Source organism: Macrobrachium rosenbergii, chromosome 13, assembly GCF_040412425.1.
Source record: "Macrobrachium rosenbergii isolate ZJJX-2024 chromosome 13, ASM4041242v1, whole genome shotgun sequence".
In the NCBI taxonomy this organism is placed as follows: domain Eukaryota; kingdom Metazoa; phylum Arthropoda; class Malacostraca; order Decapoda; family Palaemonidae; genus Macrobrachium; species Macrobrachium rosenbergii.
The window spans coordinates 10,270,853-10,288,537 of NC_089753.1; the positions used below are offsets into that span (position 1 = coordinate 10,270,853).

Genomic DNA, 17,685 nt, shown 5'->3' on the forward strand with positions numbered 1-17,685 from the left:
CAATTAGGATTGCATAATTGAAGCTTGATATTTCAGTCACTGTATCAGATCCAAATCTCAAGAAGTTAAATGAGATGCTGATGGTTATTTTAGTAAGGTATGTCCCTAGAAAGGTCATCAAATTTAGGACAAATGACCAGCCATAGTTTGATGATGAAATTACAATAATTCCTTAAAGAGTAAACTTTAGGAATCACACATCCATAGTGGACCGAATTGGCATCATCCATCTTTGGGTCATGTTCGTCTTCCATTCCAGCATCAAGCCTTTGAAGCTAAGCAACCAGCTGAGGATGCCCCTCTACCTGATACTTGTCATCCAGAACCTGTTCTTCCAAAATTTGCATTCTCTGTAGGGATGTTAAGAAAATTCTTGATAATCTTGATAGCTGGGGTGGAGATCCTGATGGTTTCTTCCTTTTGTTTTTTAGAAAGGTTTTTAGTGTGTTGTCTCACAAGATTAATAGGATCTGTAGATTTTTAGATTGACATAGTATCTTTGTGGATGAGCAAAAACTTAGCAGTACAGTGCCTTTTAATGGAAAAACTTATTTTTAAGCCTATTATGTAAATATGTGGGATCTAAAGGATTGTTAGCTGGTAGTATATGCATAAAGGAAGCAGTTAGGTGCCCACAGTGCCCTTTTAAATTTGACATGCCATTTGCAAGAGAACCTTGATAAGGGTTTTGAGTGTAGAGTAACTCAATTAGATATAGTGCTGGTTTCGATTTACTAAATCACAAGACACTTATTTATACACTTCAGAATCTTGGAGTGGGTGTATATATTTTAGGTTTACTTCAAGATTTCCCTGTAGGTAGGCAGCAGTGAGTTGCTGTTCATGGGATCTTAGCAAACAAAGACCTGTTGTGTCTGACTTCCACAGGTTAGTGTTCTTGGTCCACTGTTTTTTCTTGTATACAAATGATATGGTTATTGGCCGGGAAAACAAGATTGTTCACTATGCTGCTGATGCAACAGTTGTTGGTTTGGTAGTCTCCACTTATGAGAAATGAAGCTGTCCTTAGTCTCGGTCGTGACCTGGAGTGGATTAGTAAATGGTGTACTGTAGCCAGTGAGGAATGAGTGTGAACCCCAGTAAAATGAAAACACTACTGAGTATCAGGTCTTCCTCTCCAGCCTTCCCTTTAGGTGGATGGAACTCGGCTGAATTAGTCTGAAGCTTTATCTGTTCTAGGTGTAACTTTTGACATACATCTCACATCTAATAAAAGTGTCTACAAATGCCACACAAATATTAGGTATTTTATGGTAATTCGCCATATGTTAGTAAGAGTAATAAAATCAGTGCAACCTGTTTTAGGTCATTTGTCCTTCCTTTGCTAGACAACTGTTCTCCATTGTGGATGTCTGCTTCTGCCAAAGATTTATCTCTTTTAAATAGAGTGGTGTATGATGGTAGGTTTCTGTTTCCTAATATTAGCAGTTATGACTTCACCATTGACTATATGGTCTCTTGTTTATCAATTTTTCATAAGTTGTATTTTAACAGAGATCTTTCACATTCACAATAGATCCCTGATCCCATTTTCCTGCCAAGAGCAACCTAATTTGCTGAACAGCAGCACCAATATGCAGTGAATGTGCCTTGCTGTCAAACTTGTCAGTTCCAGAGGTCCTTTATTCCTCACAAAATTGGACTGTGGAGCAGTCTCCCTGAGGATGCCATGCAATTGCAACTTGAGAAGTTTAAGCAAAGATGCAATGCTTTACTGCCCTAATATAATTCTCCAAGTAATTTAATAATTTACTTATATTTTTATCTATTTATTAATTTGTTAATTTATTTTTTCTTTTTTAATAACTGACCTCCTCCTCTTTTTGTATTTCCCATTACCTTCTCTGATTTCTTTCTAATGAACACCATGTTCTTTGGAAGCTTGAATGTCAAGTCAATGGCCCCTGTGGGCTTGTTCCGTATGAATAGGATTCATCTTCTGAATAATAATAATAATAATAATAATAATAATAATACTGTAATAATAATTTTGATGTTCTGTAATGATTTGTGAATTTATGAGTGATTTGTTAGTGTTTTTGCCTTTTGTTTTCTGTGGTTTCTGTACACAATTTCAGTCATAGCTGTACATCTGATGTTTGGTTGTTTGTATTTTCATTTTGGCTGTTTTTCATGCCATTTGTACAGTAACAAGTTAAATTCTTCTTTTGAAGATTCAGTTGATGTTTAAAGGGATTTGCCATAGATTTTTTTTTACTTATTTTTCAACAAAGTTGTAACAAATAGAGGCAAAGAAACCAAAACATTTGTTCTCAAAGTTCATGTAATTAACATACAAAATTTTTTCTAATGAATTTATTACAGCCCAAACAGTTTTTCTCTCTAGCATTTTGACCTTCACTAGATATATTAAATAATCTGAAGTTTCAATGAAATTTGGTAGCTGTTCTCTGAGATATAATTTTTTAAAAATAATTTTTCGGATTAAAAGTAATAGGTGCTCCACAAAATTATGATAGGCAGGTTGCTTTATTTTTTTAGGTACTTTTTGCTTTAGGAAAACACTTCCCAAAATTTTGTAACTATCAAGTAAAAAAATATGCTTACACTCGTTTTGAATGTTGAATAACTAAAACAATTATAAACCTATATACACTGGCATCACAGCTTAATGGATCTCAACTTGTCAGTCTGTATGTGTGCATGTGTATGTGTAGTGTGAGAATCGCATTTTCAGCATTGTTGTACAATGTGGCATAAAGTAAAGTGAAGATGCAGATAAAGCAGCCATATTGCAGCTACTATGACCAGATCAAAAGCAATCATTCCTGTCAGTAATTAACAGCTCTGACACCCATTAGCTTTTAATAAGTGGTGACTTTGTTTGCATTATGAAATTTTTCACATCAAAAAGAGTGCCATGTGGATGTAATTTTATCTCCATCTTCAAATTGGTGAGAATTGTTTGACCCAGGGAGACTTCATGAATAGCATATGTGACTCTGTATGTTACCATTAATAGTTAAAACGTCTCAGAACACCAGTCAAGGAAATTTGGTCAGAATCTACATGTTTTTTTTATTTATCCTCTTATGATATTTTTTAAGGCCTGCAGGTAATTTAATTGAATTTTGGTTTTATCATGTTTGGGGTAGACATATAAGATGCAATATTGGTATTTTAACTGAGAAGTCAGGCTGAACTACCTGATGTAATAACTTTTACCTTAAGAATAATATATCCATGATCTAAACATTTGTTTCAATTTTTGCTTTTATTTGAGGTTTTGCATGCAAACATCTGCCAACAAAAAAAAAAGAAAAGCTCAAAACTAGTGCGATCTGTCCGGATGACTGTGTGTCATGATTACAAATGAATAAACAAAGCATGTAACAAGTCTTATTACAAACATGAAACAAGTTCATATGATAATATTTTTGAACTTTTCCAAAATTGTTACACTTATTGGCATGGTTAGGTTCTAAAGAACAGGTCATTTCCCCAAGTGAAAATTGTCTTTATATGGAATTTTCAGTAGCACAGGACTATCCAAGAGTTCATTCTTCATTACTGTACTAAATTTATTTTCTTTTTTATAATGTGGACTTCTGCATTTTATACAATTATGGAAGTATATTATCTTTAATTGTAATCCCCACCATTCAAGCCAGGACTAACCTATCATCCTTTATTCACAAGCTTTATACTTTGAACCTTACTTTTATTTGTAAACCTTTTATTGTAAATATCTATACTCTATAGACTTTTCTTGAAATATTTAATATTCAGCTGTAAATAGTAACCACACCTTGCAATATGCAAACACTTAAGCTTCCCCAGCCTGGCGGGAAACCTGCAGGTACATAATCCTTTATCCAAAATCCTCGGGGCCAGATATGATTTGTTTTTGGAATTTTTTGGATTTCGGAACTGTGGGGTCAGGAGCATAATCAAGAATCACTAGTGCAGCAAAATCTTTTTTTTTTTTCCTTTTTCATGTTTTTTCATTATAGTTATTTATTCATTATAGTTTATTATTTATATTAATATACTGTTAAATGAATAGTGATAATTAAGATCATCAATAATAAAATAGTGGGATAATTAAGACCATATGTTCACTAACACATATTTCAACAGAAACATTCAGTAAAGCGTGAAAATATATAAGTCGACCCTCATTAAACCGGACCCTGTTAATTCAGATATCAGATAAGACGGACACCGTAAAGGGTCAGCCAGTTTAAAATAAGTAGTGTTCGCCCACAATTTAAGATAGTTGCTGTTCCTCTGCTCATCACGTACCGTTTTCCTTTTTATTTACCAAAGGTAAATAAAACACTTTTCATTTATATTTTTATTATATATACAGGCAGTCCCTGGTTAACAGCGAGCTCTTTTAATGGTGATGTTTAGCGACGAAAATCACTGATATCCGCTTATCGGCGCCAATAATTGGGTATTGGCACTGATGCATACCTAACAGAGGCACCGATAACTGGAAATCAGTGCTTGTCAGCGCCAATAACCTCTGAAACTCACCAAAAAACACCAAAAGTTGCTGATTTCGGTTAGCGGCGATTTTCATTTATCAGCACACCCTAAGAATGGAACCCCCGCAGATAACCGGGGACTGCCTGTACTGTTCTGTATTTATACTGTATTAAACTGAAATGCTTTTAACTTGTAACCAATTTAACTTGCACACAGCACCTATGGTCATTAAGAAACACTATTGTATGAAAGGGTAGGAAGTATCGTAGCCAATCGCTGAGCATTAACAGTGTTACCTCTATGCTGCCTGACTGGTAGCTACAGTATGATGGAGATCTGCTAGCCAATGACAACCCTCTATTTCTGTTCTGTTTATAGACATATGTTGTGACGACACTAAGTTTGAATATGGCCGTGATTGTGATTATTTGACTGCTTATGGCAAAAATTACTCATACAGTAATTTGCATTATATAATGATTTCTTCATGAAAACAAGAATTCAACAATAATTTTTATTTTAATATACAGTAGTTAAAGTTAACTTTGATATAGTGGTATGAAAAATCCCACAACAGTCTGTCGTGGTGATGTGTTATCACTTGTGAATCCTATTCCTGGACCGTCCTCAGATTTACGACTGCAAACTGATGACGACGTTAGTAACAATAAAAAACAACCCTCTCCAAGATCAATATGATGAAATGTCTTACATATCGTTAAAATTCACAAGTTGAATTACAGTTATTTTGATCGTGTATATTTTTGCAGTTTACGGAATGTTTTTGTTGAAAACAAAATGTGTTAACTTATGGTCTTAAGTGTCCCACTATTTTATTATTGATGATGTTAATTATCTCATATTCATTTAACAGTATATTAATATAAACAATAATAAACTATAATGAGTAAATAACTAAAATGAAAGGAAAAAAAAATGTTTTTGTTACAATAGTGATGTTTGATTATGCTCCTAACCCCACAGTTCTGAAATCCAAAAAATTCGAAAAACCAAAGCACATTTGGCCCCGAGGATTTCGAGTAAAGGATTGTGTACCTGTAATCTAAATTTAGTTATATTACTTTTCATTTTAGAGACTCCACTTCTTTTTACTTAAAAATTATGCGTTCATGTCTCAGCCTAGGCATCTACATATGCGGCTGAATTCTATCATTTTTATCATGTTTATTCTTCATTTTTCATCTTTTACCATAAGCTTTAATTCAAACGTTCCAAGGTTGGTTTATTATTCATACTCTTTATAAAAATATTTATAGATATTTGTAGGTACAGTAGTATATATATATATATATATCGCCGGTTAAGCCGGACTATCGGCTAAGACGGGCACCCTGGCCCCTATTAGTCCATCTTAATGAGGGTCGACTGTTGTCAAAATAACTTTAATTCATCTTGTGAATTTTAACGATAAGTAAGACTATAAAATACATTTCATCATATCAATCTTGGAAAAGGTTGTTCTTTATTGTCACTAATGTCATCATCAATTTGCAGTCGTACATTTGATCACTACTACACTGTGTGTGGGATTTTTCATACCTCTATATTGAAGTTAAAACAAGAAGAAATAATTATATAAAGCAAAGTATTGAGTAATTTTTGCCATCAGCAGTCAAATAATCACGGTCATGGCAACGTTCAAACTTAGTGCCGTCACAACATATATCTATAAATAGAACAGAAGTAGAGGGCTTTCATTGGCTTACATCTCCGTGGCAACCAGCCAGCCAATCAGGTTTTAGCCGTATTCTGTCTGAGAAAGAACGTTTTGCACACGTGAAGCTGAAGATGACATGTGTTTTGAATACAGTACGTAGTTTTTAATAGTGTATGTATTTTACTGATTACGTGAAGATCACAGTGCTCCCCCATTTTTATGTGGGGATAGGTTCCAGAACCTCTTGCGGAAATGCAAAATCTGCGGAAAAGCAAAAATCCCCTCTAAAAATGCTTATAACTGCCAAATACCTTGTACCCCTTAAACTAAAATGCTTATAACTGCCTATTTTAACATTTCACTCTTAATTTGATAGTTCAAACAAAAATATACCATAAATTATACTAAAACAATTTAATATTTCAAGCAAAAATACACCCCAACCATCATCCCAAAACACCCAAAGTAACCTTACATTACAGTACTCTACTACTGTTACTCTTAAGTAGGCTAGGGTATACACCCCTAAAATGCTTATAACTGCCTGTTTTAACAGTTCATAGCTAAACTTGACAGTTCAAACAAAAATGTAACTCAAACTATCATCCCAGAACACCCAAATATTATTTCAAAGTCATGTTGCAAAATTAAGTGTATAGTACCAACCTACAACTATTACTCTTAAGTATTCCCTGTCATTCAGACGCGCACATTTTCTTTGGCCTGCGTAACTTTCGCATCATTCTGTGCATACTGTAATGCACTGGGCGTACATTTTACGTATATTGATGTTTTCCTGTGTTGTAAGATGATTTTAAAATTATATTTATTGTACAGGCACGTATTTTATGATAGTACTAGCACTGTATAGAACATCTAAAATATGTGGGTAGTTTAGAACAACGGAACATGTACCTCCAAACAGAATGCTAGGTTTATTAAGTCATGTTAGTATTTTCATGATTATGTACAAATACATTTATGATAAAAAATTATTTATTATAGTAAGTTTTTGGTTTATGTCATTTTGTGGTTAGTCCTCACCATCTCCCATAAATGTATCAAAAAATTCTTGTGCTCTCTCTCTCTCTCTCTCTCTCTCTCTCAGTATACAAACACAGAAAATGCAGCAAAATATCTATAACATGTTATTTCACTTACAGAATCTATTTATACTGTACTGTATTGACTCACCACCATAAAAATTTAAAATTCGAATTTCATACATAGGCTCCAGTAGCAATTTTTCTGTGACGACATAATATTCTCTCTCTCTCTCTCTCTCTCTCTCTCTCTCTCTCTCTCTCTCTCTCTCTCTCTCTCTCTCTCTCTCTCTCTCTCTCTCTCTCTCTCTCTCTCTCTCTCTCTCTCTCTCTCTCTCTCTCTCTCATATATATCAGTACTGTACTGTACATATTCTTTAATAAAAATATCAACTACAGTACTGTACCATAAGCATAAAAAAGCATGAAAATAAGCAAATAGCAAATCACGACAGATCAACGTAGGTAGCATTGCCATATTTTTTGCTTTATCTGATTTATTGTACCGTATTTCATTACAAGTTTAGTTGACTAAGATTACTACACATATTATAACAGTACACAAGAGAATATTTTATTACTGTTGATGTTTCATCTCTAATCACCATAAAAATATTTAAAATTCAAATATCATACGTAGGCAACTCTCAACATTCTCATCCCAGCCATATATAGTTTAAGTGCGTTTAGTTCTCGTCCCCAGCAAGTTACTGTGCTTCGATATACATATAAACACTTCATTTGTCTCTCTCTCTCTTTCTCTCACTCCCTCTCTCACACACAGTACTGTATACATATTACTTTAATGGAAAAAATAGCAAAATATCAATGAAACATTATTTCACTTACAGAATCCATTTATACTGTGCTGAGACTTCGATGTAAAAACCACAGTTTCTCTCTCTCTCTCTCTCTCTCTCTCTCTGTATACATATATTTTAATGAAAGAATACAGTAATTAGCGAATAAATAGTGTTGCTCTAGGAAAAAAAGTGAATTAGTGATAATTTTAGAGATCCGGCCCAAAGAAAAGTCCGCAAATTAGTGAAATTTCCCCCGTGGACAAGTGAATGATGTGTTTCACAAAAATCCATGACAAAGTGAAATGCGTAAAACCAGGGGCACTGTAAAGTGAATTCCTTCTCATTATTTTAAGTGTAAAATCATTGGTTCGGAGATTCTTCCGCAACTTTTTTTTTTGCTTCAGAAGATATTTACTAACGCTACGTTGACAGACCTTCAAAACAAAATTCATCTTTTTAATCGCTTGAGGAATGTTAATCCATTTCTGTTTACCTGCTGGTCACTTTCTTTATAGTCCACGTGACTGACAACAACAAAAATATATATTTTTTTTTGTCTTCCAAAAATGTATTACCTGTACTGTACATTTTTTAAAACATTATGAACACACACACACACTCTGTGTGTGCATATGTGCTAATATCTGTTCGTTAAAGAGACTCAAATTACCAGTATCTTTTCTAAAAGAGAGAGAAAGAGAGAGAGAGAGAGATTCATCTCTTTAATCTCTCGAGGAATGTTAATCTATTTGTTTCCCTGCTGATCACACCCTTTATAGTCCAAGCAACTGATAACAAAATTTGTTTGTTTTTTGTCTTCTAAAGATGTATTACCTGTACTGTACTACACATTTTTAAAACATTATGAACACACACACACACAAACAGTGTCTGCATATGTATTAATACTGTACCCATTGGTTAAAGAGACTCAAATTAGTAGTATATTTTCCTGAGAGAGAGAGATTACTTGGGACTCTAAGGCTTGGGAGTTGTGCAATTATTTTATTATCTTGGATTTTTTTTTTTTTTTTATTTTATTTTTTTTTTTTGGTCAATCTTGGGATTTAGTAAGAAAAATAATTTGAGTAGCAGCACACACCCAAGCGACTCAGGTCAGCCATTAACTCACTAAACTACCAACCTTATGAATTGATGCTCTACTCTCCAAAAAATACTTTCAGTTTTTAGAATTTGAGATAAAGGATTGTGTAGTATACTGTATTGTTCTTGAGGTTTTCATGTATTAAAAGCATTTCTGAGATAAAATGGTATTTTGGAGAAAAAAGAACCCTTGGGATAAGGATGTCCAAGCCAAATGGGCCCCAGATTATTGAAAACAGTCTAGACTGCACATAACTGCAGTTTTTATTTTTATAGTAGTTTCATTTTAGGCCCAGTGTGTGGTTGGTAGTAATTAGAGAGATGTTGTAATATGATCATTTCTCTTACATTATGGAAAGCACTCTCAATTTTTTCATTTTAACAACTGTCAGGATTGAAAGTGTGTTGACATCATTTAGATGATATTAGTTGACATGTGTTTTAAATATTCTGCAGATGATTTAATTTAAGCTAGAAGATCTACTCGAATAACCTTTTTAACTGGATTCTGTTTGAATCATACAGAAGTGATGTGCTTTCCCAGTTAATGATATTTCCCAAGTTAAATTCTATACAACACTAGGTAAATCATTAAACACAAGTGAATTGGTTGTAATATGATTGTGATTAATATAAACTTTTGGTTTTATATTAAAACTGTATTAGGTTATAAGTTGTATACCATCAAATGAGTCACAAAGTTTATTATATTTTCTCATTTTAGCTTGCAGGTAAAATGAAATGACTTATTGTAAAAGGTTCATGACTATGTATAAAGAATTTTTTTTATACATTTTGTTTTGTACTCGTTTTGAACATTTTCTAGTTAGTTAATACAGAAATGCTCATTGTCAACAGGTGTTTTGGTCGATGTTTTGGGAGACTTGTATGGGGGCAGCAGTAACACAAATACTCACAACGGAACTGCTTCATCATCTCCCTCTGTAGCATCATCTGGTGCAGTAGACAATATTAAAAAGTAAGGCTTCATGGTAATTTGATCTGAAAAATAACCCGTTCTTTATGTGAAATATATCATTCATGTAAAATTGTTCTTCATAAAAATTAGTAAGAGGCAGAGAATACAATTGCATTGAGGTTACTGATAGTGTAAACAGCAGTAACCCTTAAATCTGGTATAGTGTCCCTTGCATGAAACACTGTAAAGTGCAACATCCCTTCATTCCCCGGCCTCATTTTTTCTCTGCCTTTTATTTTACATTGATTCCTTTGGTCTCTTCCCTCTTTGCTGTCAAGTTCCATCAACCTATATAATAATAATGATGATGATGATGAACACACCTGAATGAAAACCAGTTCAGGTTGACAAGTCTGTGGATATTTCATTTAGTTTACAAATGACATCAGCTGACAATTTTGGTCTTTCAGATTCGTATGTAAAAATAATGGAGTTCTGTATGAGAATGATATAATTCAGATAGGCATCAAATCAGAATTCAGACAGAACCTTGGGAGGATAGGTGTCTTCTATGGCAACAAGACTTCCATGCCCTTACAGGTGTGTATGCAGTTTTGCAACTCTTTCACCATGTTATCCACCCTTCAGTAAATTGTTTAAAGAAAATGCTATTCCTCTTTTGTTCAGTTTGTATAAAATTGAGAAGTCCTATGATGTTATTTTGCCAAAGATTTAGTTGCATTTATGAAATATTTTGTTAATCATACTTATGAAGTATGCCTGTTTATTCATGATACTTATAAAGTATGCCTGTTTATTCATCATACTTATAAAGTATGCCTGTTTATTCATTTGATATGAAGAATAAAACTTATACACTAATTAGGGTTTCGCACCGAGTGTATCCATGGGACCTGGACAACAAGGAAAAGTTTCGGTACAAGTTAAACCAGTTGAGCCTACTATTGATGCTGGAGCACAAGTTCAGCAACTTGTTAACTGTGAATGTGTTGAAGACTTTAGTGGTAAGGAATACTTAGTTTTTAATATATTTAAGAAAGTTGAATGGTATACAAAACAAACAAGCCTTGTGGATGATAAGTATTGCTTTAACCTTCCGAGCCTGGCTTCCTAGATAAGAGGATAAGTAATGTTAATATATTCCGGGTAGCCATTTACCTGGTATAGCTGGGACCAAAGGTATCTCTGTAGGGTTTGTGTTTATACCAGGGTAGGTAAAAGTAGAAATGCTGAAATTTAATACTGTACTGTCTTGTGATGAAGTAACTTGTAAGTATAGAATGGGTAAAATCAAGTTAGTTTTACAGACTTGCTTAAGAATGGAAACAGCACATTAGCTCTTTATTTTGTGAGAGGGAGCAACCTCATGGTTTCAGTAGATCTGGACTGAAGGACACATACTTTCGAATACCTGTCCACCAGAACTGAAGTACCTCCACTTTGTGTGTGATAGGGCTGCCTACCAGTTAAAAGCACCTTGCTTTAAGTAAATATTGATTATATATTAGTTTTAGAAGTTTAATCATTATTTTTTTATTTTCATTTTCTGCGTTCGTGAAATGGTATGGGCGTTACGAAATGTATAAAAAGCACGTTTAATTTTATAAGATTTTTCATAGCAAAACATTCGTGTTTAAAAGTAACTGTTCATGTTGTGACATCATAGAAAGTGACATCATAGGATGACAAATGGCGGGAGATAGTATAATGTAAGCAGATGCAGGTGGGAGTGTTGAAAGGACTGTGGTGCAGTAGAGAGAGCTCTCTGATGGTTAGGTTGTCAGTTTTGGGTTGTAAGTCTGTTTTGTGGTTTTTTTGTAGCCTTAAGCTGGATTATAAAAGAAGAAGAATGTGAACAGGTTGCTGGAGGCATTAATTTTAGCATTTTTGGACAGGTTAGGCCAGGAAAACTTTCAAATACAGGTAGTGCTCGAGTTACGATAATTCGACTTACGATAATTCGCTTTTATGATGGGGTTAGCAATTAATATCGATACGACAATATTTTGAAAATACGTACTAAAAGTAAGGTAAAGTAAGGTAACTGTTACTTGTTCCTGCTTTCTGTCTTCTGTCCAGCATCCAATGTCATAATCTCACTGGTTGAGCCGGATGCAGGATCCTTCAGTCTCACTTTTTTGTAATCTCTTGTTCTCACTTCCTGCTTTTTGCCACACTTGGTTTTTCCTCTAGCACTGAACTCCAGTATTTTTCCCTTATCCATGAGCAGCAGTGAGACAAAGATGGTTGCCAGGAGGACAGGAACCATGTCAGGGATGGGACCTGATCAAATTTTTCCAAGTTCCTATCTTTGTCAACTAATCACCTATCAGGGTCTTTGAGTTTGCTGTGTGCTTGGTACCCAACACATACCCACCTTTAGAGAGATATCTGCATCCTAGAATGCTCCTACATCCCACTATGTTCATGTATCTACCATGTACTTTCAAAACTATGACATAGATTCCAGTGTTTCGAGGACTTACTGATAGTCTTTCATTCTGCTACCTCTCAACCTTTTCTCTGCACACACCTCCTGATGAGATGTGGACTCTGACCCTTTTAGAGGTTTATTGAACCATATTAGAAGTGGAGCTTACTCAAGACTAAGCTTCTGACTGATTTTTTTTTTTTTTTAAGAACACCTCTTGTCCTTGTTCTTCATTCATTCTGGGTCCAATTTTAGCTTGGAAGACATCAGATAGACTTCTGATACATCTTTATTTTGTTATTGTAGACAGAGAATGCCTCCTTCATTTTGTGGCTTTGAGACTCAGTGGTTAAATTTCTCATGGCCTTTTGCATCAAGCTTTCTGTCGACATTCTCCTATGAAAAGTGAACAACACTCAAAAGGAGAAACCTCCTTCTGAAAATCTTTACCTGAGTGGAAACAAACAGCTAGCTTTTCCAAAGTTTGAACCAGATAGGCCTCCCTTTGCAGGAGACACCAGGTCCTCCTCCTGGGTTGACCAGTTTTCATTCAGGAATTGAATGTGCACAGCAGTGAGTAAGGGCCTTGTCAATTTTGGACTAGCCTGAACATCCTTTTCTGGCTACACAATGAGGAATCTTATCCTCAACCTTTCTGTCTCCATTAAAAATGAAAGTGTGCAGCCTTTTCAACTGGAGTTGTGTTAAGGGTTGAGATCCCTTAGCAGCTTACATGATTCAAGCAACATGGTCTTGGCTTTTTGTTTCAAAGAATCAAGCCACCTCTTCATATCAAGGCTAATAAATCAGTGCATTTTATCCCCTTGTTCTTGGAGAGGCACTTGGGTCCTCTCACTAAATTCCAGTGTTTGTTTGGATCAGGTAGGTTGTTTTTGCTTCACACATTGTCACCTTTCGTGATTTCACTTGCCATGCCACAGTTGGATTTCTGGTTGACTCAGCTTTGGTCTAGCACTACAGTTGCAGAACTACTTATTTCCATTAGAGTTTATAAGCAATTCAGAATGAGCTACTGCTAATGGAGGTTCATCTTTCTCTTTACCTTGACTGTGTAAAATTTTCTCCTTGTCAAGAGGTTAGGATGTCTCTTATTTGTGCTCCCACACTCCATCGTATTTTTCTCCAGTTTTCAAATGGTTCCATTCCAGTTTGTGACACCCTGTTACTCTTGGTACCCTAAGTTTCTTTAAACATCTTTAGGTGTCTTAAGTTTCTTTAAACATCTTTACCCAGAAGTTCCCATGTTCTTCAGGACCTTTTCATATCCAGAGGATTGGTCAGTGTGGCTCTTGCCAAAGTTCATATATAGGCCGCATTGAATGTTGGGTTTGTGATGAAAAAAAATATCTTTTAAGAATTAAAACCTAATTTTTTAGCCCAAATCCATTACAGTAAACCTCCCGTATTCGCTGGGGATGCATACCACACCCCCTTGCGAATAGCTAAAATCCACGAACACTTAGAACCCTTCTAAAAACACTTAGAACTGCCTGTTTTGATAGTTCAAACACAAAAAAGCTAAAATTGCTTTTATAGGTATTATCCTACTTACGATGGGGCTAGGTTCCAACAACCCATCGTTTGTTGGAAAAAAAAAAAATGTAGCCTACATTAGGGTATTCAGTACCGTGTAGCATATATGGTAGCCTAGCCTACACTATAAAATATACTCTATACATACACGCTATAGTAATTATTAATATCAGCTAATTCTGGAGGTTCATGCAGAGTGACTTAATTGAAGATAATTCAGCACTAAGAGAAATTGAATAACAAACAAGAATTAGCTTAGTCTACACTATGGTATATTGTATACATATACGGTAGCCCAGCCTACATTATACTGTACTCTATATTCAAATAATATTGTATTACACAAACATCAACATAATGAATATGGATCTTTTAAAATGTTATGGTTTAATTCACTGTATCTAATAATAATAATATTGTATATATTCTTATATTGCTTTTGTATTATAAATTGCGATCGTAGCGATCAGTGTTAACTCAGTTCAGGGTGCTTTCCTTGCTTCTAGTTAGGTAAATGAATCTCTAGATACTTTATATATATGGGGCAAGGTTATTTTTCGTTATACGAAGTGTTTTTAAGCAGAAATATAACATATATATCTCGATGTGAAATTAATTTAGCTATTTTTTCGTTAATGGATGACATTGGCCGTTTGGGGCATGTTTTTGTGTAAAAAAAAATCAAGTTTCCGTTTTGCTGTTTTCACTTGATTTCATCTTAATACGAACTTTCCATATGTATCGTTTATCGGCGTAAAAATAGCAGTAATATGTGTTCTTTCATGCCCAGTAGTTTTGATTAAAATACTTTCTCTCCAATTTTAATTATGGTTCAGTTTTATCCATGTTGCTGATGCACAATAATTTATAGTCATTAGCAAATTGAACATTGTTTTCTCAGCTTCACCTATAGCTTGCAGCTGAAATTTAACAGTATATTTCCTTGCCGATCTTTTATCCATACCGAATAAGGGTATCATGTAAAAATATATCAGTCCTATTCTACTTAACGTCACTTGTACTATAACTAAGGTAATTGTTTACTACTGTACGATGGTTGAAATACAAGCAAAATGGCTGTTGTTATCTGATTCGGTTATAAGCAAATCAACAGTTGGCTGTATGCATTTACACAAGAGTATAACATTACTAACAGTACTTTTATCATTCTCTTGTACTTTAACTAGAAGATGGGATAAAGAGATGGAGGAAAAGAAGTTGGTCTATTGTAATTTGGTCTCTCTTGCTGCCCGATTGTACACCACTGCCTGCGCCCGTGTGAAATTTGAAAATATTTTATAATATTGTCATATCGGTATTAATTGCTTACCCCATCACAAAATCGAATCACAGTAAGGCAAATTATCGTAACTTGAGCACTATCTGGGTACCTGAGTATTTTAATAGTTTTATCACAAAAAAGTGCATTTAGTCATGAAAGTATGAAAATGCAGAATTAGTGAATAATTCTCAGTAAAAAATACTGCAAATGGGCAAATTTTCTATGAATAATGAGTATATGTATGTTCCATAGAGAAATCTGCGAATAGGTGAGTCCGCGAATCGTGAGAACGCAGATGCGGGGTTGTTTTACTGTACACATATCAAATTGCCATCCTCCCAATGCCTTGGTTCTGGCACACTTGGATCAGGCAACACAGAGAGTGACAATCAACTACCAGAGACCTAACAGACTGCAGGTGCATGAGCTAACTAAACTGAGCCTCCTGCTTGTTATCATCTACATGTGGATTGATTTGTCTGGGATTTGTGTGATGCGTAAATAGGCTATGTTATTATAATAGGTTTGTATTGAAAATAAAATATTTTATTGTAATTATTTATTGAAATTATTTGTTCTGTAATAGATCTTAATGTGAGCTTTGTTAGAATTTTGTACCTGTAAACCTATAGGACTGTATATGTTTTGTAGCAGGAGCATCTGTGTACGTTTTACCTGTATGAACTAGGTTCATGGGCAAGGTTATCAAGTTGCTGTCATACCAAATACTGGACAAAACTAAAAACTTAAGTTTTTATTTTGGTTATTTTCTTATATGATTACCAAAATCAAATCCTGTATCTAGTTTTACATAAATTTTATTTTTCAGGGTTACCCGACTTGACCGTTGGTTTTACATATGGCAATGTTCCTCAGAGATTAATTTTACGTCTGCCGCTCTCTTGTAATAAATTCTTTGAACCAACGGATATGAATGGAGAATCTTTCTTTGCAAGATGGAAAAACTTGAGTCAGTAAGTGTCCTAAAACATTTCAGTTGTTACCAACAGAACAAGGTGTCCATTGCTTCCTTGTAGGTGCTAACTTAAAAAAATCCCCACATTGCAAATATATCCCTTTATCACAAACCCCATCATCATAAAGTAGCCTTTAACTATGCAGGACGCTTGCAGGTATATGATACAAGATGTTCCATAAAGAACAGTTCCACGTTGCTTGCCAGACCAACTCTCTAATACCTAATGTCCGTATGGATGCAGTCTCCCTCTAAATTTTTTCATTGTGTCTTGTCTCTAGCTCATTTTGAAAAGCAGTGCTTCTATTAAGCACTATTGTAAGTGTTCATTGTGGTGTTCATGTAGTTTCCAAGTGGCACTCGGTGTGTTCTTGCTGGTATTCTTTTTAGTGATTTTTCTTACACTAAAAACCTCTGCAGTAGCATAAGTGACAGTCTGTTAAGTAACAGACTATACTATAACTTATACTTGAATATTTTCTGGCTAAGTAACAGTCTTCCAAGTAAAGGTCACATAGCAAAAAGTGGTAATAATAATGTAGAAGATACACAAGATTAAGTTGATGTGGATACAAATGTGCATTAAATGTATATGTATATGTGTGTATATATTTGTGTGTTGAATCTTAGGTGCTGCTCCAGCATCATATTTTCCATAGCGTGTGAAGCTGTTAATTGAGGGCCTTTTGTCAATTTATTTGTAACCTTTATATTTTTACGTAATGAGTATTTCCAGCCTGGGAGTAGGGCAGTCAGGCTTGTTTTTTGTTTTCAGGAAGATTCCTTTTTTACCCTTTCAGAGGGCTCGAGTTGTCAATTCAGGTCTTTCCTATGCATACAAGTCTTGGATTGCATGCATTTTGTGACAATTTTGCTCTTTAGGATGGTTGGCTTTGCAGCTGGCCTTTACTAAGTTTTTGCCTATAAGTTGGCTTTTTTGGTTTTGTCAAGGCCTCTTGGGACTTCTTTCCTTTATGTCTTTGAGCTTATCTTCCAGTAGGGATAGGTTTACCTGCATCTTCTTTTCATTCTCTTGGTTAATGCTTTTACCCTTTATCATGAGTATAGGGTTTCCAGTTGCCACTTGGATTAGCTTTTCTTCTCAAGCCCTGTCCATGTAGCTGTCCTCTGCTACTGTCACATTGGCTGTCGGGATATCTGTCCCTTTGTCAGCATCTGCCTTCATTGCTGTTCTGGCCATCCTTCATTGATTCTTGTCTTTCAGTCGACATTGTCATGGACTGGCACACTCCAGAGCAGTCCTCATTGGCTCTTGGAAGTCCTGTGCTCTTTCACCATAGCAGTAGCTTTGTACTGTGTTACCTTGTGTGTGTGTGTTGTTGTGTGTGTTTTTTTTTTTTTTTTTTCCCACAGGGAGCTGAGGGTAGTCAGTCTTGG

At 34.9% G+C, this 17,685-nt stretch overlaps 1 protein-coding gene across 6 annotated transcripts in view; it reads left to right on the forward strand.

Annotated features, from left to right (window-relative positions):
- Positions 1-17,685, forward strand: part of AP-2alpha (adaptor protein complex 2, subunit alpha) — a 110,220-nt gene that overhangs the window by 72,573 nt on the left and 19,962 nt on the right. For all 6 annotated transcript variants that reach the window (XM_067114183.1, XM_067114181.1, XM_067114185.1 and 3 more), the window contains exons 15-18: positions 9,963-10,083; positions 10,494-10,623; positions 10,910-11,048; positions 16,141-16,285. In XM_067114183.1, the coding sequence (XP_066970284.1) occupies positions 9,963-10,083; positions 10,494-10,623; positions 10,910-11,048; positions 16,141-16,285 (535 nt within the window). The remainder of the gene's footprint in view (positions 1-9,962; positions 10,084-10,493; positions 10,624-10,909; positions 11,049-16,140; positions 16,286-17,685) is intronic.